A 24,547-nucleotide genomic window follows, 5' to 3' on the forward strand; every position below is an offset into this window, starting at 1 on the left:
AACTTTCAGTTCCTTTAATTCCAAATGTGTTGCTAAGGCTGGTTGAAAATTTTTCTTGAGAAGATTTTGATAGGAAATTGGATTTTCAATTCAACTATTTTTTCCATGAAATTATTTTTTTCCCTGGAAATGATCAGCTTTCCATCTAAAAAGCCAAACTTCCCTCCTCCCTAAACCATGGCTGTGGGACTCTGATGATCTTCCAGGGCCGTTCAGCAAGAGGAGAGACCATCATGCATCATGGGGGATGTAGTCCAGCATGGGAGCCTGGCCCATGCAAGAGATTGGTGGTGTGTGATATCTGAGGCACCCCATGGTATATCTGAGTTGAAATATTAAGTTTTTAGCAAAAAGGTTTTGGTCTCCAGAAAAAAAAAATCCTTTATGGATCAGCTCTATGCAGTACCCAGCTTGCACTGAAAACAGCAGGATGAAATATACCCCAAACCTGATACTCTGTAACTCTGGTAGATATTGCGTCATTTAATAACACAGTAAGAAAGAGTAGGTCAAATTAATCCCCAGGGCACCAATTACACCGAGGATGGCTTTGGTTTACTGAATTCATTAATTATGTGTTTTGGCTCTCTGAGCTCAGGTATTCCCAGTTGCTTCGAGAATCATGTCCCATAGATCACACATCTCAGTGTAAAACTTCCTGATGCTCCAAATTGACAGTTTCTATCAATGGGGAAATTCCACCACATCTCTCTCTCTCTTCTCAGCAGGTACGTGCTATTGTCCAGAATTAGAGTCACAGACACAAACACGCAGACACCATGGGGTTCAGCAGCTATTGAATTCCAGACCTCCAGCACCGAATGCCTCAGCCCCAACTCCGACCCCTCCAGCTAAAGGAGGAACCTCCTTGGTTGGAAAAAAATAGGCAATTACCTAGTCACTGAAGCCAGGGCTTCCCATGATAACTCTAGGTTTTCATTCAGGCTCAAGTAAATACCAAAAAGATTATCTAGCACAGTAGGCAACTTTAACCCAAATTGACATGCTAAGCCACAGAGCTCCCCTTGCCCAAAGAGGGTGGAAAGATTGACACTCCTTTACTCTCACCCCTTCTTTAGCTAAGGAATAATCTCTTCAGACTGATTCTCCAACAGCAGAGTCACAGGTCTCTGTTTTCTGTTCCGATGAGTGAACAGGAGTATTTGTGTGGGGGACATGATTAACCTGCGTGTCATTGTATATGCACAGCATGTGCATTTTATCGAACATCTGGAATGACCCTCTGTGAACACCTGGCTCTATGGACGAAGCCCTTCCCTGAGCGGGTACTGATGTCCATTAAGAAACTGTTCTCCATTTATCTTCACTTACCTCATTACAGAGAAGGGACAGGTTTTTCTCACCATCCACCTAACCCCATCTCTGTAGCTGCCAGATCTCTGTTCAGAGGAGATGGAAGAGGGAAATCACTCGGATGTGACTGAGTTCATTCTCTCAGGATTGACAGATCGTCCGGAGCTGCAGGTCCCCCTCTTTGGGGTGTTCCTACTGATTTATGGTGTCACCCTGCTGGGGAATGGGGGGATGATCTTGTTAATCATGATTGATCCCCGACTCCACACCCCCATGTACATTTTCTTCAGGAATTTGTCCTTCTGTGACCTCTGCCTTTCCTTGATAATTTCCCCTAAGATGCTGTTGAATTTCTTAGCTGAGAGTAAAAACATTTCTTACACTGCCTGTGCTGTGCAACTGTATCTCTCTATCGTTTTTGCAGATGCTGAGTGCCTCTCGCTGGCTGTGATGGCGTATGACCGTTATGTGGCCATCTGTAACCCGCTGCTCTACGCGGTCACCATGTCCAGGCAGCTTTGTAATCAGCTGGTGGCTGGGGTGTATGCTCTGGGGGTGGTGAATTCAATGATACACACGTGTTGTACATTTCGGCTGTCATTCTGCAGCTCCAACATCATCAATCATTTCTTCTGTGACATCCCACCATTGTTGGTGCTCTCCTGTTCTGATACCCACATCAATAAGATTTTGGTCTTTGCTGTTACATGCTGCATTCAACTGATCAGCTTTCTGACTGTCCTCCTCTCCTTTATCTATATCATCTCCACCATCCTGAAGATCCACTCCGCTGAGGGTCGACACAAAGCTTTCTCCACCTGCACTTTCCACTTGACCTCTGTGGCCCTGTATTTTGGCACCCTCCTCTTCATATATTTACGTCCCACCTCCAGCTATTCAATGGACACAGACAAAGTTGCCTCAGTGTTTTACATGCTGGTGATCCCCATGTTGAACCCCCTCATCTACAGCCTGAGAAACACGGAGGTGAAGGACGCCCTGAGGAGAGCAATGAACAAACTCCTCACCAAATCTTGAATCTGTTTAACTGTGTACTGGTTTAGTGATGGGGAGTGGAAACAGGTGAATTCAATTCACAGACAATTGTAATATAATTTTGCAGAACCCGTGGTAGTATTGTTCATTATGATATTGTTATTATTCTTAATTTGTTTATATTCCAACAAGGTCCGCAGACCACAGCTGAAATCAGTGAACAGAACACAGGGAGACTCACAGGGCCAGAAAGACAGAATGATTTTATAAGCTGGTGCTAGGGGCATCCACCTAGAGTGTGAGATGCTCAATTTCAAGTCTCTTTTCCAAGGGTTATTTAATTAGTTATCCACAGCTGAACAACTTTGAAAGGTGAGAGCAGCCCAGACTGGAATAGCACCAAGAGCTCAGGGGCTGGGATGCTTTCTGGAAATGAAGGAAATCCAAGTCCAGAGTGTGACAGATTTGGTCACAGAGACCCTCATTGGGACTGTCACCTCATGTGCTGAAATTACCTATGAGCCCATTTTCCCTTACAGCCTGGTCCCCCAGAACCCTGAGTTTTTGAGCCAGGCATGCTAGCCTGGTGCAACACAGACTGAGGGTGTGGGCCACACCCCCAAAACTTCAGATCTAGACTGAAACCAGTTCAGCAGGATACCTGGCTCCAGCACACAGACACCCAGCTCCCAATGGGATCTAAACCCCAAACGAATCCATTTTACTCTGTATAAAGGTTATACAGGGTAAAATGACAAATGTTTGCCCTCTATATCACTGTAAGAGAGATATGTACAGCTGTTTGCCCCCCCAGGTAACAAATACTTGGACTGAGTTTATAAATAAACAAAAGTGATTTATTAAGTATAAACGGTAGATTTAAGAGGTTTTAAGAAATAACAGAGAGAACAAAATAAGTCACAAAGCAAAATAAAACAAAACATGCAAGGATAAGCTTAATACACTCAAAAAACAGTTACAAATGTTAACTTCTTATCCCAGTTGTTACTTGAGGTAAAATCATTCTCAGGTCAGATGCCTTTTCTGACTTGGGTCCAGCCTGTTCTCACCCATTCCTGTGGTTACAGTCCTTTTGTTTCTAGGTGCTTGCAGGTATCTCCGTGGGGTGGGGAAGCCAGCTGAAGATACTCATTGTTTGCCTTCCACAGTTGAATAGAACTTCCCTAAGGCAGGAATCCTTTTTTGGAATCCCACCCCGCTCTGGAAAAGTACAAGCTTCAAGATGGATTTCAGTATCAGGTGACATGGTCACATGTCACTGTAAGACCCCAGTCTCCATTCTTCTTGGGTTGGCCCACAGGTACACAGGAAGGCTTGCAGGTAAACAGAGCCATTCACAGTTCATTGATTCTGAAGCACCCTTAATGGCCTCCACTTAAAATGTCTACTTCAGTAATACAAATGTATACCTTATTCTCCTAATTCCAGATATAAAAATAATCCATGTGAACAAACAGGATGAACACACTTAATAGATTATAACCTTTATAATGATATATTACATGGGACACTTAGCATAAAGCATATATCAGTTACGTCACATTCATGAGCATATTTTCATAAAGCATATAGAGTGCAATGTCACACAAAGCTTGCCCAGCACTGGACAGAAGGGGAAAAGGAACCTGAATCTCCCACCTCAAAGGTAACCACCCCAACTATTGGGCTAAAAATTACATTGGGAAGAACCACCACCGCTTCCTACGGTGGCTGCGTTGCGACCAATACCTAAATCCTACCCCCGCTCACACACATTGTTTTGGGACAAAGCTATTAGGAGTATTTGTAACACATTTGTGAATAGTTTCAGGTCAATCCAAAAGGTATTGTTTTTGACAATAAATGATTAGTCCAGAAGAAATTCACCCATCTATAGACACCTTTGTGTCCCAGTGCTGGGAAATTACTTAAAGAGACATTTGGAGAAGTGACCAACAAATAAAGTGGAATATGTTTAACTCAGTTTTGTATCATATTAAAAAGACCTCATGGGAGAGACAGCGATTCAGGCCAGCTGATGCTCTGGCTCTTTGTTTTCCATTTCCACAGGGAAAGATACAACAACAACATTAATTGCCTTTGCTGTGCATACCTGTTGTCCTGGGAGCAAAGATGCTCCAGGGAGTAAATATCAAAGTCATCAAAGCCAAATTTAACCTCTGCCATGCAAGGAAGCAGTTCCAGAAGTATGAAGGATAATGTTGCTGTGGCTAGCAAACAGGGAAAGATTCGACTGTATGTCTGATTTTAGGGTTCTGAGCATGTACTCAACTCATTTTAAGCAAAGGGAGGAAAAACAAAGGGGTACAAGGAAGTGATAGGCAAACAAGTCAGTTTCAGAGCATTGCAGCCTTTAATTGAAATGACAGTGAGCCATCCATGGGAGGGGAAGGAAGGAATTATCCTTAGAGGAGAAATATTCAATGTTTCTGAACATATTTACTTAACAGAAGAAGGAAAGAGCTTTACCAAGGGAGGAAGAAGAGTAACTGGAAGAGGAGAGAAAAATAGCTTTGATAGGACAGGGGAAACTCGCCCATCGATTCAGAGAATGTCTATACTAAAGCCATTACTTGGCTTACATATGGTGTGCAGGAGAGCCAGAGTGTAGATGCTTTCCACATTGATGGAAGGGTTTTTCCTTCAATGTAGTTAATCCATGTCTCCGAGAGGCAGTAACTCGGTTAATGAAAGAATTACGCTGTTCATGGGAGGGAAAGGAAGGAATTATTCTGAGAAGAGAAATTTTAACTTTTCTGAACATATTTACCTATCGAAAGAAGGAAAGAGCTTTATCAAGGGAGGGAGAAGAGTGACAGGAAAAGGATAGAAAAATAGCTTTAATAGGAAGGGGGAAATATCCCACACTGAGTCAGGGAATGTCTATACTAAGGCCTTTACATTGACACAGCTATGATGTGCAGCAGCGCCGTAGTGTAGATGCATCCCACATTGATGGAAGGGTTTTTTCCATCGATGTAGTTAATCCACTTCTCCGAGAGGCAGGAGTGTTCGATTGGCATGAAAGCATGAGGCTACCACAGGGATGGGCCCATGCACTGATGCATGGCTGCAGATGCACAAGGACACTGTGGTCATCACCTCCCACCAAGGGGATCCCTGGTTGGCCCAGTGATGACTCTTCCCTTCTTCACTATGGTAGCGGAAATTACCCCGCACAGGTGTGTGGGCTTGGATGGTATTATCAGTGCTCCAGGGCATGTTAGTACCCCCTTCTTTCTGTTCAGAAACTCTGAAGTTTGTCACTCCAGATCTGTGCCCAGGAAACACTGTGCCCCTTCTTCATCTGGAAGTCATGCTCATGACTCCTCCTCCTGGCTTCTCTGCCTCCTGTGACTCGGAAGTAGCTGGGTCAGTCGTCAGTAAAAATGCCAAGGTCAGGGCAGGCTGCAAAAAGGAGGATACTCCCCAAACTGGTGGTTAACACAGAAGATCTCTGCAGCATCTCTACAGATGCTGCTCCAAAGTATCTCTCAACATGTCAGCTCCCTCCCGATTCTTCTGTTTATTTTTTTTGTTTCCTATAATTTATAGTCTGTGAAACAGAGTGTGACATTGCACCCCATCTCTCTTCTGGGGGAAGGGGTTTCCACCCACAAGAGTATGTAAGCTTTCGTGGAGCAGGATCTGTGCACAGCTGATTGCTTTGAGACATTGGTAGTGATTTTAAGTGAGTTTTGGGTGTGGTGGGTGAAGAACAGACAAAGTGGTTACTGGTTTGTTATTTTTTGTTTGCTTCTTTCAGGTAAGGGAAATAGGGATGGAAAAATAAGAAAAATAAGTAAGAGTGAAGACCAGAAGAAGCTAGAACTGCTGAAGTTGCAGACTGACCAGAAAGGCTGAACACTGGGCACTGGGAAAGTCTCTGTTAACTAAGGGTATGTCTAAAGTATGAAATTATTTCAAAATTATTCTATTCGAATTTTCTGAAGCTATTTTATACATTCGGTCTTCTGTGTCCCCGCCAAAGAGCGTGAATTCAGTGGATTGAGTCCACAGTACCAAGGCTAGCATAGAATGTCGGAGCGGTGCACTGTGGGTAGCTATCCCACAGTTCCCACAGTCCCCACCGCCCACTGGAATACTGGGTTAAGCTCCCAGGTCATGATGGGGCAAAAACATTCTCGCGGGTGTTTCTGGGTGTGTGCTGTCTGAAAGCTATGGCAGACAATTGTTTCACGCCTTCTTGGCATGCAGACGCCATTCTACTTTCAGCAGGCAGTGCACCGCTGCTCTCTTGCTACTATGAATCCATCTCTCATTTTCCTATGTAATCTTTACTATCTACTCTTTCTCTTCCTCATCAAACGCTTCTGCTGCCAACTCTTCTCTACCATCGTGAACCAAGCAACACAGCTTCCACTGCCAACTCTGCTCTCCCGCTATTGCCACGCTTCCGAGCTTCTCCATGTGGTCTGTCCTGGGCTCCCACATCCGTGAAAGCTACAGAAGACAACCATTTTCCGCCGTTCTTCGGCTACCGTGAACTGAACAGCACAGCTTCTGCTGCCATTCTGCTCTACTACGTTTCACGCCCTTTTTTCAGGTTTATCCATGCAGGCGCCATAGCCATGGAGCCCGATCAGATCTCCGCTGCAGTTTTGACCATTGTAAATACCTCGCGCATTATCCAGCGGTATGTGCAGTACCTGCAAAACCGCGTGAGGAAGCGATGACAGCGTGATTACTATATTGATGAGGACGAGAACATGGACACAGACGGCACAGCATGTGGTGATTGGGAGATTGTGGTAGTTTTGGGCCAGGTTCATGCTGTGGAACATTGATTCTGGGCCCGGGAAACAACTACAGACTGTGGGAACACAAGGTGTTGCAGGTATGGGATGATTCCCAGTGGCTGAGAATATTTCATATGCGTAGGGCCACTTTCATGGAACTTTGTGACTTGCTGTCCCCTGTCCTGAGTGCAAAGACACCAAAATGAGAGCAGCCCTCACAGTTGAGAAGTGAGTGGCCATAGCCTTGTGGAAACTTGCAATGCCTGATTGCTACAGGTCAGTCGGGAATGAGTTTGGAGTGGGGAAATCCACTGTGGGGCCTGCTGTGCTGCAAGTAGCCAACACAATCATTGACCAGCTGCTATCAAGGGTAGTGACTTTGGGAAATGTGCAGACCATTGTGGATGGCTTTAATGTGCTGGGGTTTCCTAACTGCGGTGGGGTGATAGATGGACCTCATATCCCTATCTTGGCCCCGGAACACTGGGGCGGCCAGTACATAAACCTAAAGGGGTTCTATTCCATGGTGCTGCAAGCATCAATGACATCAACGTGGGATGACCGGAAAAGGTGCACGACACTTGCATCTTCAGGAACTCTGGTCTGTTTGAACAGCTGCAGGAAGTAACTTACTTCCCATACCAAAAAATTACTGTTGGGGATGTTGAAATGCCCATAGTTATCCTCGGGGACCCAGCCTACCCCTTAATGCCATGGCTCATGAAGCTGTACACAGGCAGCCTGGACAGTAGTCAGGAGCTGTTCAGCTACAGACTGAGCAAGTGCAGAATGGTGGCAGAATGTGCGTTTTGACATTTGACAGCATGCTGGTGCAGTTTACTGACTCGGTTAGATATCAGCACCCCCAATATTCCAATTGTAATTGCTGCTTGTGGTGTGCTCCACAATATCTATGAGAGTAAGTGGGAGACATTTATGGCAGGGTGGGAGGTTGAGGCAACTTGCCTGGTGGCCAGTTTTGCACAGCCAGACACCAGGGCGATTAGAAGAGCTCAGCAGGGTATGCTGCACATCAGAGAAGCTTTGAAAGCCAGTTTCATGTCTGGCCAGGGTACGGTGTGAGAGTTGTGTCTGTTTCTCTTAAAGTTACCCACCCCCTCTATATATATGAAAGGAAATATAGTCACAATTGTTTAAAAACCTTTCTTCATTATTTGTTGAACAAAACATTAAGAGAAATCAGAAGCTAGATGGGGGAGGGAGGTATTGGGTTAGGGGGGTGGAGGAGGAGGGAAGGACAAGTACAGAAACCAAATCAGCATTTAGGATATGCCATTTTTCTGCTGCTTGTGCAATCCTCTGGGGTTGACTGTGTGGGTCCCTGTAGCCTCCCCCTCCCCTCGTGTTCTTGGGCATCTGGGTGTGGAGGCTATGGAACTTGCGGAGGAGGGAGGGCTGTTATTCAGGGGCTGCAGCAGCAGTCTGTGGTCTTGCTGCCTTTCCCGCATTAGATCCACCATACAGCGGAGTATGTCAGTTTCCTCCCACATGAGCTTGACCACAGCATCCTGCCTGCGCTGTAACTTAGATGACTGTATTCCACTTCATGTGCTGGTCACTTCTCCAAGAGTCTCTTAAAGGAAATTCCCAGCGTTGGGACATGAAAGTATCTAGAAATGGGTGATTTTTTTCCGAACTAATCATAGAATCATAGACTTTCAGGTCAGAAAGGACCATTATCAATGTCTAGTCTCACCTCCTGTACAACACAGGCCAAAGAATCTCACCCACCCGCTCCTGTAACAAACCTCTAACCTCTGTCTGAGCTATTGAAATCCTCAAATCACGGTTGAAAGTCTTCGAGGTGAAGAGAATCCTCCAGCAAGTGACCCAGGCCCCACGCTGCAGAGGAAGGTGAAAACCCCCCAGGGCCTCTGACAATCTGTCCTGGAGGAAAATTCCTTCCCGACCCCAAATATGGTGATCAGGTAAACCCTGAGCAAGTGGGCAAGACTCATCAGCCAGGCACCCAGGAAAGAATTCTTTGTACTAACTCAGATCCCACCCAATCTAACATCCCATCACAGGCCATTGGGCATATTTACCGCTAAGAGTTGAAGATCAATTAATTGCCAAAATTAGGCTAGCCTATCATATCATCCCTTCCATAAACTTATCAAGCTTAGTCTTAAAGCCAGATATGTCTTTTGCACCCACTGCTTCCCCTCGAAGGCTATTCCAGAACTTCACTCCTCTGATGGTTAGAAACGTCCGTCTAATTTCAAGTCTAAACTTCCTGATGCTAGTTTTTATCTATTTGATCTTGTGTCCACATTGGTAGTGAGCTTAAAGAGTTCTTCTCCCTCTGTGGTATTTATCCCTCTGATATATTTACAGAGAGCAATCAAATCTCCCCTCAGCCTTCTTTTGGTTTGGCTAAACAAGCCAAGCTCCTTGAGTCTTCTTTCATAAGACATGTTTTCCATTCCTCGGATCATCCTAGTAGCATTTCTCTGTACCTGTTCCAGTTTGAATTCATCTTTCTTAAACATGGGAGACCAGAACTGCACACAATACTCCAGAGGAGGTCTCACCAGTACCTTGGATAACGGCACTAACACCTCCGTATCTCTACTGGAAATACCTCGCCTGATGCATCCCAAGACCGCATTAGCTTTTTTCACAGCCATATCACCTTGTGGGCTCATAGTCATTCTGCGTTGAACCAATGCTACGAGGTCCTTCTCCTTTTCTGTTTCTTCCAAGTGATGCGTCCCCAGTTTATAACAAAAATTCTTGTTATTAATCCCTAAATGCATGACCTTGCACTTTTCACTATTAGATTTATGAATAATTTATTGTGAAAAACAATGCTGTTGGGGTTGACCTGAAACTATTCACAAATGTGTTAGAAAGTCTCCTAATAGCCTTGTCCCAAAACAATGTTTGTGGGGGAGGAGGATTTAGGTGCCGGTCACAAAGCAGCCACTGGTAGGAGGTGGTGATGCTCCCTCTCTTTGTAATTTTTAGCTCAATAGTTAGGCTGTTCACCTATGAGGTGGGAGATCCAGGTTCAATTCCCCCTTCTGTCCAGTGCTGGGCAAAAATATACACTTGGTTTTCCTGTATTTCCAGAAAGCATCCCAGCCCCTGAGTGATGTACTATTCCAGTCTGGGTTGCTCTCAATCTCTCCTTTCAAAGTTGTTCTAAGGTGGAAAACTAATTAAAAAAAACATTGGAACAGAGACATGAAGTTGAGCACGTCGGTGCCCCAAACTACTTGTCTGTAGAGTCATTCTCTCTTTCTGGCCCTGTGATTCTTCCTGTGTTTTATCCACAATGCAACAGTTTCAACAGGAGAGGCAGAGGCCATATCTACACAACTGGCTCAATCGGGACTACTGCAATAGATGAAATGGTGTTGATTGAGCAGGTCTGGGGAAGACATGCTAAGTCAATAGGAGAGCGCTCACCTGTTGAAGTCTGTACTCCACCCCCCACCCCCCAATACTATGTTCCATCATAGATCTTCCTCAGGGCCGATCTAACATTGTCAGATGATTAGTGTTACACTACTTCAGTTACACAACTCTCCGGTTGACATAGCAAGGTGTGGACACCGCTGTAAGTCAGACTAAATTAGTCAACTTGAAGCAGCATAACTTAGATCAATTTACACATGTAGCATAGACCAGTCCTGAGAACGATGCAGAACAGAACATAGCCCAGTCACCAGGATCCTGTCCAGAAATGTGGGAGACCCACTTTCAAATTGTTTCTCCCCATCAGACAGAGGGGGGATGGACCGGGATCTCCCACTTCCCACAGGAGTGATCTAATCACTCATTTAAAGTCTACAGGGGAAGCAGCACCTTTACCGTCTCTTCCATTCCCATTCATTTTGTCAGTGTGGCCCTACATTGTCTTTGTATTTACATCAAAAAGTATCCAGGAAGGAAAGGAAATGTTCCATTTCTGGTCATGCTAAATAGTTCCTTCCACCCCACAGGACATTTCCATCAATGTTTTCAATTTGCCAAACATTTGAGGAATTTTCAGATTTGGTTCAGGTTGAAGTGAATTTGTTTTTCAATTTTTTGTAACCACCCATGAACTCAAAAATCAACTATTGGCCCAGCTCTAGCCATTTCTCACTCTCCGTAACCCGAGCTGTACAGTTCCAGGAATCCCTATTCTTCAGAGTCCATAGGACTTACGTGCAGAACTAAGAGTAAGACATCATAGCTAACCTGCTGATGTGGTATAAACAACTAGTCTCTGATATGACTTTTTCTTTCTCTTTAATTTATGTGCTAGAGAAAACTCACCCTTTTCATATAATTTTATATTCAGTTCAGTGCAGATTCTCACAGTGGACACACAAACCACATGTTCTCTTTTGGATATGTTACCCTTGTTCTTACTTGCTTTGTTGCTCCCTTAACTTAAAATAAAGGCCATTTTGATGGAACTCACCTTTCTCCTCCACAAGAATGGACACAATCCTGGCAAAAATCTACACAAGAACCCCACAGAGGACATAAAGGGCTGCAGAATATCAGGAGGGTGAAAGATGCAAAACTCCCTTTGGTTCAGCCATGGAAACCACACACTTCATACTTGCAACTGCATATCAGAACCAAACCCACTACAAAGCAGAAAACTATCCCGGATCCTTTCAGGGGACAAGACAAGATGCCATTTTTATTATAACACAATTTGATTTCTGACCAATAAATAATATCTAATACCTATGTATATATATTTACACACAAACACATCAAATGTTCTGCAGCTGCTAGTTAGTTACCAGTCCTGAATGTAACTTGATTTCGTGGCCTGGGTTTGTAGCTTGTGACGGCTAACTGGCCAGGAAAGCCAGGCACAAGGAAGAACTGGGGCTCTGTTGGGCATGCACCAATGCCCTTCCATGTTGGCAGCAGAATGTTACCGTCCAAAGTGATCCATCTCACCCATCCTTTTTGTAGGCTTTAGTTTGAATCCAGAATCTATAGGTTTTGTTCTGTCACGCTGCCTCTGGGTTCGGTGTGATTGATCACCCGTCAGTTGCAGACATGACTTTCAGCCTAGGAACTGGATTTGATGTTTCTTCAATTTTACTTTTGTTCTTTTCTTTTGAGGGTGGACTCTTCTTGCTTTGTCAGGGCTGTTGTCTGCATCTTCAGCCATTGGCGTTTACACTTTATTTCATCAGGACAGTCTGGGGCTGGAGGTTGATTCCATCATCCATACATATATCCATCATTCACACATCTAAACTACACTAATAAGATTACAGCAGGGTTTTGCAAAAATGAAGGTTGCAGCAAACTTTTACAAAAGAGAGTGAGCATTTTAAAATGGAGTTTGGGACAAGTTAAAATGGAGTTTGTGTTACAATATGGACAAGTGTAAGGAATGGCAAACAGTTAGAAGACGTTACAATGTTGAAACAATGTAAGTTTCAGTGATATAAGCAGCAATTGGATTGAAAGTGAAACTCAATTAGCCAGTTATTGGGGTATCTGGTTTTATGAATGAATGTAGTTGCATTCATAAAACTTTATTTTTGAAGTTATATTAATAAAATGAACAATTAAAAACAATTTCATTGATCAGTTCTACAGAAGCCCGTCACAAATATTCACACATCTGCAACAGATGCCTCCTGGAATTTTGATGGGGTAATAGCCTAACAAAGCCCTGATTTTAGTTGGGGCCTAGAGGCCTTGTTGGAATACAAACAAATTAATAATAATAACAATATAATAATGAACAATACGCCCACAGGTTCTGCGAAATTACATTGTAATGGGATGGGAATTGAATTTACCTGTTTCCACTCCCCATCACTAAACCAGGACTGAGTTACAGAGATTCAAGAATTGGTTAGCAGTTTATTCATTGCTCTCCTCACGGAGTCCTTCACCTCCGTATTCCTCAGGCTGTAGATGAGGGGGTTCAACATGGGGATCACCAATGTGTAAAACACTGAGACTATTTTGTCCGTGTCCATTGAAAAGCTGGAGGTGGGACGTAAATACATGAAGAGTTGGGTGCCATAAAACAGGACCACAGAGGTCAAGTGGAAAGAGCAGGTGGAGAAGGCTTTGCGCCGGCCCTCGGCGGAGCGGATCTGCAGGATAGTGGAGGTGATATAGACATAGGAGAGGAGGATGGTCACAAAGATGCTCACTGTAAAGCACAACGTGAAAGCAAACATCATAATCTCATTGATGTGGGTGTCAGAACAGGAGAGCGCCAGCAGCGGGGGGATGTCACAGAAGAAATGATTGATGATGTTGGAGCTGCAGAATGACAGCCGAAATGTACAACACGTGTATATCATTGAATCCACAATTCCCACAGAGTACACCCCAACCACCAGCTGGTTACAAAGCTGCCTGGACATGCTGACCGTATAGAGCAGTGGGTTACAGATGGCCACATAACGGTCATACGCCATCACAGCCAGCAAGAGGCACTCTACATCTGCGAAAACGATAGAGAGAGACATTTGCACAGCGCAGGAAGTATAAGAAATGCTTTTCCTCTCGGCTAAGAAATTCAGCAGCATCTTAGGGGAAATTATAAAGGAAATGCAGAGGTCACAGAAAGACAAATTCCTGAGGAAAAAGTACATTGGGGTGTGGAGTTGGGGGTCAGTCGTGATTATCAAGATCATCCCCCCATTCCCCACTAGGGTGATACCATAAATCAGTAGGAACACCACAAACAGGGGAACCTGCAGCTCTGGACGATCTGTCAGTCCTGAGAGAATGAACTCAGTCACATCTGAGTGATTTTCCTTTTCCATCACCTCTGAACAGAGATCAGGCTGCTTCAGAGATGTGGGCACATGAATGGTGCGGAAGACCTTCCCCTTCTCTGTAATGAAATAAGTGAAGATAAATGGAGATCAGTTTCTTAATGGACATCAGTACCCTCTCAGGGAAGGGCTTAGTCCACAGAGCCAGATGTTCACAGCTGGTCATTCCAGGTGTTCGATAAGATACATACACGGTGCAAATACAATACAGTTCAGGTTAATCATGCCCCCCACACAAGCACTCCTGTTTACTCATCCAAACAGAAAACAATGACTTGTGACTCTGCTGTGAGAAAATCAGTGTGAAGGGATTATTCCTTAGCTAAAGAAAGGTTGAGATTAAAGGAGTGTCAATCTTTCCACCCTCTTTGGGCAAGGGGAGCTCTGTGGCTTGACATGTCCATTTGGGGTTAAGCTTGCTTACTGTGCTAATTAAGCTTTTTGGCATTTACTGGAGCCTGTATGAAAACCCAGCGACATCATGGGAAGCCCTGCCTTCAGTGACTGTGTAATTGCCTATTCTTTCCAACCAAGGAGGTTGCTCCTTTTGCTGAAGGGGTAGGAGCTGGGGCTGAGGCATTAAATGCTGGAGGTCTGGAATTCAATACCTGCTGATCCCCATGGTGTCTGCGTGTGTGTGTCACTGTAATTCAGGAGAATAGCACGTACCTGCTGAGAAGAGAGAGAGAGATGTGGTGGCATTTCCCCATCGATAGAAATCACCAGTTTGGAGCATTCGGGAAATTTTATACTGAGATGTGTGATCTATGGCACATGATTCCTGAAGCAACTGGGAATACCTGAGCTCAGAGAGCCATAACACCTAATTAATCCATTCAGTGAACCAAAGCCACCTTGGTGTAATTGGTGCCCTGGGGATTAATTTGTCCCACTCCTTCCTACTGTGTTATAAAATGATGCAATTACTACCGGAGTTACAGAGTTTCAGGTTAGTTACAGAGTTTCAAGCCGAGTACTGTGTAGAGCTGATCCACAAAGGGTATTTCTTCTGGAGACCAAAATCTTTTCACTAAAATATTTTGACTCAGATATAGCACGGGGGTGCCTCAGACACCACACACCACCAATCTCTTCCATAGGCCAGGCTCCCATGCTGGACTACATCCCCCATGATGCATGATGGTCTCTCCTCTTGTTGAACTGCCCTGGAACATCACCAAAGTCCCACAGCCATGGTTTAGGGAGGAGGGAAGTTTGGCTTTTTTGATGGAAAGCTCATAATTTCCAGGGGAAAAAGTAATTTTATGCAAAAAGTAGTTGAACTGAAAATCCAATTTCCCATCAAAAAAGACTTCTCAAGAAACATTTTCAACCAGCCTTAGCAACACATTTGGAACCAAAGGAACTGAAAGTTAGATACAAGTGCTGCAGTTTCCACGGTATGCATCCGATGAAGTGAGCTGTAGCTCACGAAAGCTCATGCTCAAATAGATTGGTTAGTCTGTAAGGTGCCACAAGTACTCCTTTTCTTTTTGCGAATACAGACTAACACGGCTGTTACTCTGAAACCAATATTAATTATTGGCATCCATAGCTGATATCTTCACTGCCACTCCTGGTTTCAGAATCACCTCATTGTCCTGGCACTCCAAATTATCTAGCTATTTATAGGATGCCAATCACCAGAGTATCTTATGCCCTTCTGTTGATAGGTTTCTCCCCAAAGTAGGAAAGGTAGGTTCACTCATTTTGCTTGATGGAGACCACATGATGACCAGAGGAGCTCAGGAGGAGACCACAGTATGCTACTGAGTTTTGCAGTTCACAAAACTATCCCTATTGCATGCATATTATCTGCACATAGAGCTCAGCTGTAAGATGCTAAATAAGTCTACGAGTTAACTAAAACTAGTCTTGCTGTCATTGTAAATGTTAATATTTTTGAAAATGTTTATGAAGTTAGAAGATTACACTGTGTCGTGTTATTAATACATGTTCCAAACTGAGGCTGGCAAACCTCTCTGTCGTAAACAAAGAAATGTGTGTTCTACTTAATTTTGTTTCTAAACAGTGTGGTGGAAAATTAACCACGTGTTGTGTTTGGACCAGAACAAACCTGAGGCTCCTTTCTTCATGCATGCACATACAGGGAGAGTCAGCTGGAGCTGCCCTGGCGTAAACAGAAATACAGAAGCTTATATTGCTGAAAACCACAATTTGTTAAACGACTTCCTTCAACAGCATTTCCCTTATTTGGCATGTAGTGCAAGCTTTAACTGTAGCTTTGCCATACTTGGAGTTTAGCAAAACAAGCTTTTCCTGTTATTGACTGGTGTTTCCTTTGCGCTTAACATTTTTTTTTAACTTTTAGCTGTTATGGTTACATTTCTTAAGCTGTGCTTTTACAATTGCCCCTTAATGGAATTTTCCTCACTCTCTTCTTATGCTTCATATGCACAGTTAGTTTGACCAAAGTTTTTGGCCTATTAGTTTAGGCCTACTAGATGTTCCTTCACATTCCCCCATTTGGTGCCTTTTTGGCACCAAATTGGGCCTATACTTCTATATCCATGAGCCGGTTAATTTTCTCCTTTTCGTCCTCCTGTTCTTCTGCCCAAACTGTGTCACACATTCCATTTACAATCATTAGTGCCACCTACTTCCTTGCACTGAGGTTGGCAGGTCTAGGGCTAGATAGGCAATGATAAATACATTTCTTACAGCAACAAGAACATAACCCTATGCTAAACAGCGGTAAAAGCAACAGCATTCCCATGGGGATAATATGATGTGGTTGGGATTGTTGTATAGCTTTAGCCACAAAACACAATACATTAGTCTGGGTACACAAAGTAGACATTCTATAGGCAGTATTAAAGGCATTCTTTTTGGCTTGCTATATATTTTGGAGCATGTGAATTTGTCCCTGTAATTTGGAAATTTTCTGAAACTCTGGTAGGATTGAAAGCAAATTTTGGAATCGGTCAGGTACTAAAGCAGTCCAGTTAAAGGGTATCTGGAACTGAAGGGGCTAATTGCAGAGTTTTATCTGCAGGCCAATGAATGATCTGCAGGCCAATGAATGCCTGCAGCTGTGGTGAGATTAAAATGTACATCATTCAAGGTGGTGGTTTCAAGATGCACAAAACTATTATTAGTTTGGAAAAGTAGGCGTCCTGTCAGGGTAGTCCCGTGTCCCATACCTTTCCAACAAATGTTGTCATGAACAGTGACAACTTCTCCTGGTTTTAGTTTACATACACACTGAAGTTGAGGGGGCTCTAATGGCCAGAGTGTCCATTAGCTTCCAATCCCTACCCAAATCTCGGGCGTTATTCCAGAAGCACTGACTACAAATCGGTTGGGCATACCTAATTTTTTAGGACATACCAAATCAGGTAGTTCAACTTCCCAAATGTCTCTGTGAATTATCCAATCCCACATGCATCCTCCCCATGGACCTGGCAGGATTCAGCAGGTGGGAGCCCATACCCCTCAGAGTGGCCCGTATGCTTGGAAGGAGCACTGTGAATGCTTGCATCTCCATTCAGAAAATCTCCAAGTATGTCTCCACAGCCACAGATTACATGGAACTCCTGAGGTATTTGTAAGGGCAGTAGGCCATGCCTGATGTTCAAGATCCTTCTGAATGGTCTTAAGCTGGTCATTCAGAAAATTCTGAACCTCTGAACAAGCCACATCCCACTGCAATGCCTTTCCAGCATTGGTGATACCTAATACCATTTCTGTTAACAGGTTTTGGGTCATTGAAGTAAGGGTGGATATAACGTATAATTCACTAACACCAGCCTGAACCTGGGCTAGCTGTGCTCCAGTAATAAGGTCCGTGGCTTTTTCCAGCTGTCCCAATTTTTCCTCATGTTGCTGACTTTTATGGATATTTCAGATTGCAGCTACACAATTTGCACCATCCCAGAGGTGGCCAACCAAGTCCCTCTTCTTTCTAGCGGAAACCCAGGTGCTTTGCTGTGCCAACCGAATGGCAGCTCCTTTTGAACAATTAGGATATATAGAGGTAATCTGAAAAGTAGATAAGGGTGGTGTGAATTTTACTGTCCCTAGTGTAGCATGAATTACAGTCCATCGGTGTCCCAACACACTGACACATCTCTCCCTTGTGAAGTATTAGACCACATCTGCTGGCTAAACACCTTCCCAAAAAGGCTGAGAGGCATCACATCAATGGCCTAGGATGGGGTATATTACAATAGGGCACAGGCCAATGGTTGGTTACTGGGACATTTTCAGTACCGGTAATCTTTTTCAGCAGCAGAACAAACTTTCTGGGTATTTGTTTGATTATTTACTAGTTGGGTGATTAAATAACAGTAAGGGCCTTTTTCTATCTATTATGCTACAAACTCCAGGAATGGCCATCATCTTTGTCCAGCTATGAGCCCCATTAATTTTAATTTCTGACTTCTGGGGCTCAGTTGCAGTGATATCATATATTTCTATATCCACCAACCCATCTGTTCTCCACTCAATCATTCGCTCATATGAATGGTCCTGAACCTTAAAAAATAATTTCTCAGAGCAAAATTTCCATAAATCACTGAAATGTGAAGGTTTTGGTCATTGGGTTTCATTTGAATATAGGGTATCGTGTATATTTGGGTAGGTTGTGGGGGTGGTGGTGAGGATAATGGAGGAAGGGATGGTGGGGTTCATGCTTGTGGTAGCAAGGCGTTTTGGATATCCATTGTCTGGGAGCCAATTAGGGAGGACAGTCCATCCCCAGGTTACTTGCCCAACGGCGCATTTTGCCACCCCCAGGAGAAACCCTAAATACCAAGTAGTGCCCCATTCCCAAGCAAAGTGTCCACAACTCCGTCCTTTCCAGTAAATAATACTTTGTCTTTTCCATCGTGTCCAATTCTTAATGTCTTTTGTAGTCAGGAATCCCTGGACTTTGGTGGTTTCAGCAGAGCGAGTGTTCCTTCTTCTTTCTTGGAACAGCTGTGCTTTGGCATTATGCAGGGGAGAGGTTACTAGCACGTCACCCTGTAATGGTTTGGTTCTTCTAGCAAAGTCCAAATGCACAGTAGTTTTGTCAGTGGATAAGGGAGAGGGTACCAGCTTTTCACCTTGTCCTTCACTCCTGCTGTCCAGAAGGAGCAACAACGCCAGAAGGAAAGATAGACTGATCATCAGTCGGAGAGTCATTACAGTGAGAAACATGGGCAGGTAGTCAATTCTTGGCACTTCACTGAGGTGTTGATTATTAACAGGACTCAGTAAGGGTCTTTCAGCATGGGTCCAGGGCAGTTCCTTGCTGATGGATCTCTATGTAGCTCCTGGAAACTCCTGGTTTCAGCGAGTGATATGGCTGCTGTATATAAACAGACCTAACACATTTTGTTAGTGCCTGACAATAATTAAGCATTGTGTCATCCATTAAATGACTGTCCATCTGAGCCAGGGCCAGTGGGGGCACAGCCAGTAGTCACATCGGGAGCCCTGTTAGAATTTCACGAGGGCTAAGTCCAGTCTTTCGGTTGGGAGTGGCCCTCATATTCATTCATGCTAATGGGAGGGCATTTGGCCACTTTAAATTTGTTTTAGCACAGATCTTGGCCAGTTTATTTTTCAGAATCCCATTTTGACGTTTTACTGTCCCAGCAAACTGCGAGTGGTGGGGGCAGTGGAGATTGTGTTGGATCTGTAAAGCTACACATAACTTCTTATAATTTGTTCAATAACATTAGGTCCACTATCACTGTTGCTATCACTGTTGCTACTCACAGGTATGCCAAATTGTGGTACAAAATCCTTAAACAAAGTTTTACAACAGTTTTGGTCTCTGCCTTTTTATAGGGAAAGGCCTCAACCCAGTTGGAAAATACATGAACTAAAACTAACATACTTAAAATTACAACATTTAGACATTTAAATAAAATCCATTTGAATATTTACAAAAGGTCCCCAGGAAGGGGGATGTGCTGCCTGCCTAACCTTGACAGCTTTACCAACACTATGTTCCTGGCAGATTACACACTGTTGGCAGTATTGCTTAAAATATTATTTTTTTTACAAATACCCTTGCTGATTGCAGGCAAAACTGAGGAATTACTCCCCATATTTTTCTGTATTTGTTTTATAGACAAGTTACCAAAACAGATTTAAAATCTTTTTTTCCATTTTTCTGGCTTTGACTGTCCTGCTGCAACCACAACTCTGGTCTTTATTTAAAAACATTTTAAATCTTGTAAAGCATTAAGTCACCTTAAGGATTAAATGCTAAATACAACACTAGTTTCTTTTGTCTGGCAAAAGTATTTTTTGGTTTTACAATTTGAAAACAACACCAATTTATCTTAAACTTATAAAACAAAGATTGTACACACCAGGAGTGTTTTTTAGCTAATTTGCCTAAATTGTTCACAGTTAAATGATTTTATTTTTATCTCTTTTAATCATGTTGTAAGTTATTCCTGGGAGTCCTTGTGACTCCTCATTTGAGATTCACGGAGCTGTTTTTCCCCCCTTCTGTTTCTTCACGCCAGTAGAAATATGCCTCACACTGACATTGGCCAGAAGTGCACTTCTGAGGTGCACAACCATGTCAAGGTCAAAACTTTCCCTTTAATTTTAAATGATCCCTATCCCTGGTATACCAATTCCAATTTTTTCCAGAAACTTGCAAGTGAACTAGTGTGTGCCTTTTGGGAGGACGGTGATCCTTTTTGACTCACCGGCCCGCATTTTACCTGGTGAGTGCGGGAATCCCTTTTGGACCCCCTGGCTCCCAGAATCCCTACGGATCTTTCACTCGTCCCACTCACACAGGGAAGGTTTGTTTCGGGCCTCCACAACTGTCTTACAGCCCCCCTTCAGCAAAGAGCGTCGGCTGGTGCCACATACTCTGTTACTTCGGGCGAGGTGATCAGATCACACAGTGGCTTTTCAAACCTCCTTCAGGCGGGAACCAGAGACAGGGAAGGAAAGAGGCTACGGAAACAGACTGTCAGAGGACGGAAGGGATGGAATCACACACTCCTAGACCCAGACAGGCTCCTTGCCAGTCATGATCCCACAGCTTCGCAGGGCACTCTGGGCATCTTCCTGTGACCCACACTGACACCTGTCTACCGACCTTCACTTTCACACTGGCACATGGAACCAAGTCTATCCATGACCTGCCCAGCCAAACTCAGTGGCTCTTCCTGGGGAAACCAAACCAGAGTCACCAAGCAGGAAGGGAAACAAAGGAAGCTCAAAAGGTGAGGAAAAAGCAGCAGGGAACATCTTCTACATACACCTTTTGTCTTCTGGTAACCAGGTTTAAATGTTTCTCAAAGGGGGAATAGGATTCTAAAAAGAAGGTGGAGACATCCCAAGGAGCTGTGCACTCTCTCACACGCTCTCTCTCTCTCTCTGTCTCTCTGCCCATTGATTCACTGCATCTGAAGGGATAAAGGAAGCAGCCGTTGGACTGGGGGATGGATTGTGACAGAACCTACCTGCTGAAGTGAAGAAACAGATTGACAGAGCCAGAAGAGTACCCAGAAGTTACCTACTACAGGACAGGCCCAACAAAGAAAATAACAGAACACCAGTAGCCATCCCCTTCAGCCCCCAACTAAAACATCTCCTACGCATCAGTCGGAGAACACTTCAATCTCTTTGGTCACTCGATTACAGACTGAAAAGTGGCAATTCTTCAACAAAAAAAACTTCAGAAAAAGACTCCAATGAGAGACTGCTGAATTGGGATTAATTTGAAAACTGGATACAATTAACTTAGGCTTGAATAAAGACTGGGAGTGGATGGGTCATTACACAAAGTAAAACTATTTCCCCATGATTATTCCCCCCGCCCTCCACTGTTCCTCAGATGTTCTTGTCAACTGCTGGAAATGGCCCACCTTGATTATCACTATAAAAGGCTTTTTCCCCCCGACTCTCCTGCTGGTAATAGCTCAACTTACCTGACCACTCTTGTTACAGTGTGTATGGTAACACCCATTGTTTCATGTTCTCTGTGTATATAAATCTCCCCACTGTATTTTCCACTGAATGCATCTGATGAAGTGAGCTGTAGCTCACGAAAGCTTATGCTCAAATAAATTTGTTAGTCTCTAAGGTGTCACAAGTCCTCCTTTTCTTTTTGAGGATTCAGACTAACATGGCTGCTACTCAGAAACCTGTCTTAACTCATTGTAAGTGAAGGGAGGAAAAACAAAGAGGTACCACCAAGTCATGGGAAAACAAGTCAGTTTCAGAGCATTTTGGCCTTTAATTGAAATGACATTCATGGGAAGGGAAGAAAGGAATTATGCTGAGAGTAAAAATTTCTGAACCTATTTACCCATCAAAAGAAGGAAAGAACTTTACAAGGGAGGGAGAAGAATGATGGAAAAGGAGAGAAAAATCGCTTTAATGGGAAGGGAGAAAACTCCCCCATTGAGTCAGGGAATGTCTATCCACAGGTCATTACATTGTCTCAGCAATGGTGTGCAGCAGCACCATAGTGTAGATGCTTTCCATGTTGATGGAAGGGTTTTTCTTTCGACGTAGTTAATCCACATCCCCAAGGGGCAACAGCTAGGTCAATGGAAGAATGACACTGAGGGTCAGTAGAAGCTAACTGCCTCGCACAGGGTGTGAAATGTTTCCCCACCCTGTGTGACAGAGCTCTGTTGATCTATTTTTTAAGCCTAAACGTGGCCTCACAAAAGCTGCCGATGGAAAATACTGGTTTGGAAATCTAGTCCTATCTCCCTGCCAGGGCAGCAGAATCCCCTTCGGTTCTTTTTGTTCAGGAGAGTTGGAAATATGCCGGCTGTCCCAGCTTCCCCGTAGAGATTATTCCGCATTCTGATTGAGCTCACTGCCAGGCTGTGTGTGTGTGTTTGGTGTGCAGTTGGCACTGTGTGTGTTGTGTGTAGTGGGCACTGTGTGTGTGTTGCAGTGGGCGTTGTGTGTGTGTGTACTGCGCCTTCTTTGTGTGTGTGCATTAGACACTCTGTGTGTGCGTGTGGTGGTGGTTACGGTGGAGCTGAATATCAAGTGTTGGCAGATGTGTGTCTATTGCCCTGCCCAGTGCTCTGGCTGGCGTCCCCCCTCCTCCCAGTGCAGGGCTCCTTGTGTGATCATAGAATCATAGGACTGGAAGGGACCTCGAGAAGTCATCTAGTCCAGTCCCCTGCACTCACAGAAGAACTGAGTATTATCTAGAACATCCCTGACAGGTGTTTCTCTCACCTCCTCTTAAAAATCTCCAAAGTGGAAATTCCACAAACTTCCGAGGCCAGTTATTCCAGTGCATAGGCACCCTCACTGTTGGGATCTGTTTCCTAACGTCCAACCTAAACCACCCTTACTGCAATTGAAGTCCATGGGTTCTTGTGCTATCCTCCCTCAGCCCACACACACACACTTTTTGCAATTTTATTCCTAATTTTATTCCTAAAACTCTGTGTAACTGGTTGGGTCACAGAAACACCTTTGGAACTGCCAACCAATGTCCTGAGATGTGAAGTTGAACATTTCACCCTCTAGGTGGATGCACCTTAGCCACCAGCTTATAAAATCATTCTCTCTCGCTGGCCCTGTCATGCTTCCCATGTTTTGTCGACTGATCTCAGTTGGGGCCTGCAGACCTTGTAGGAATAGAAAAAAAAATAATAATAACGATACAATAAAGAACAATACTCCCACGTGCTCTGCGAAATTACTTTGTAATGGGCTGGGAATTGAATTAATCTATTTCCATTCCCCATTCCCCACCACTAAACAGATTCAAAAATTGGTTAGGAGTTTATTCAATGCTTTCCTCAGGGCGTCCTTCACCTCCGTGTTCCTCAGGCTGTAGATAAGAGGGTTCAACATGGGGATCAATAGCATGTAAAACACTGAGGTCACTTTGTCTGTGTCCATGGAATAGCTGGAGGTGGGACGTAAATACATGAAGAAGAGGGTGCCAAAATACAGGACCACAGAATTCAAGTGGAAAGAGCAGGTGGAGAAGGGTTTGTGCCGGCCCTCAGGAGAGCGGATCTGCAGGATGGTGGAGATGATATAGACATAGGAGAGGAGGACAGTCACAAAGCTGATCACTTGAATGCAGCTCATGGAAGCAAACATCACAATCTCATTGATGCGGGTGTCAGAACAGGAGAGCACCAACAGTGGGAGGACGTCACAGAAGAAATGATTGATGATGTTGGAGCTGCAGAATGACAGCCGAAATGTACAACACGTGATTATCAATGCATCCACCACCCCCACAGTGTAGACCCCAACCACCAGCTGTTTACAAAGCTGCCTGGACATGATGACCGTATAGAGCAGCGGGTTACAGATGGCCACATAACGGTCATACGCCATCACAGCCAGCAAGAGGCACTCAGCATCTGCGAAAACGATAGAGAAAGACATTTGCACAGCGCAGGCAGTGAAAGAAATGCTTTTCCTCTGGACGGAGAAATTCAGCAGCATCGGAGGGGAAATTATCAAGGAAATGCAGAGGTCACAAAAAGACAAATTCCTGAGGAAAAAGTACATAGGGGTGTGGAGCTGGGGATCAATTGTGATTAACAAGATCATCCCCCCATTCCCCACCAGGGTGATACCATAAATCAGTAGGAACACCGCAAACAGGGGGACCTGAAGCTCCGGACGATTAGTCAGTCCTGAGAGAATGAACTCAGTCACCTCTGAGTGATTTCCCTCTTCCAT

The 24,547-nt window shown here is 44.2% G+C and overlaps 3 protein-coding genes across 3 annotated transcripts; 1 reads left to right on the forward strand and 2 right to left on the reverse strand.

Moving 5' to 3' along the window:
- Nucleotides 1–1,413: 1,413 nt before the first annotated feature.
- Nucleotides 1,414–2,352, forward strand: LOC311522687 (olfactory receptor 5W2-like; the record flags this gene model as incomplete). The annotated part of the gene is made up of 1 exon (XM_084632177.1): nucleotides 1,414–2,352. The coding sequence occupies one exon, from the start codon at nucleotides 1,414–1,416 to the stop codon at nucleotides 2,350–2,352; it is 939 nt and encodes a 312-aa protein (XP_084488303.1).
- Nucleotides 2,353–12,931: 10,579 nt separating this feature from the next.
- Nucleotides 12,932–13,870, reverse strand: LOC311522690 (olfactory receptor 5AR1-like; the record flags this gene model as incomplete). Its single annotated transcript, XM_084632180.1, has 1 exon — nucleotides 12,932–13,870. The coding sequence occupies one exon, from the start codon at nucleotides 13,868–13,870 to the stop codon at nucleotides 12,932–12,934; it is 939 nt and encodes a 312-aa protein (XP_084488306.1).
- A 9,738-nt stretch (nucleotides 13,871–23,608) lies between these two features.
- On the reverse strand, nucleotides 23,609–24,547 carry LOC311522691 (olfactory receptor 5W2-like; the record flags this gene model as incomplete). The annotated part of the gene is made up of 1 exon (XM_084632181.1): nucleotides 23,609–24,547. One exon carries the CDS (start codon nucleotides 24,545–24,547, stop codon nucleotides 23,609–23,611), a length of 939 nt encoding a protein of 312 aa, XP_084488307.1.

The sequence above is a fragment of the Lepidochelys olivacea genome (assembly GCF_965140295.1).
Source record: "Lepidochelys olivacea isolate rLepOli2 genome assembly, chromosome: 6".
NCBI classification, from domain to species: domain Eukaryota; kingdom Metazoa; phylum Chordata; order Testudines; family Cheloniidae; genus Lepidochelys; species Lepidochelys olivacea.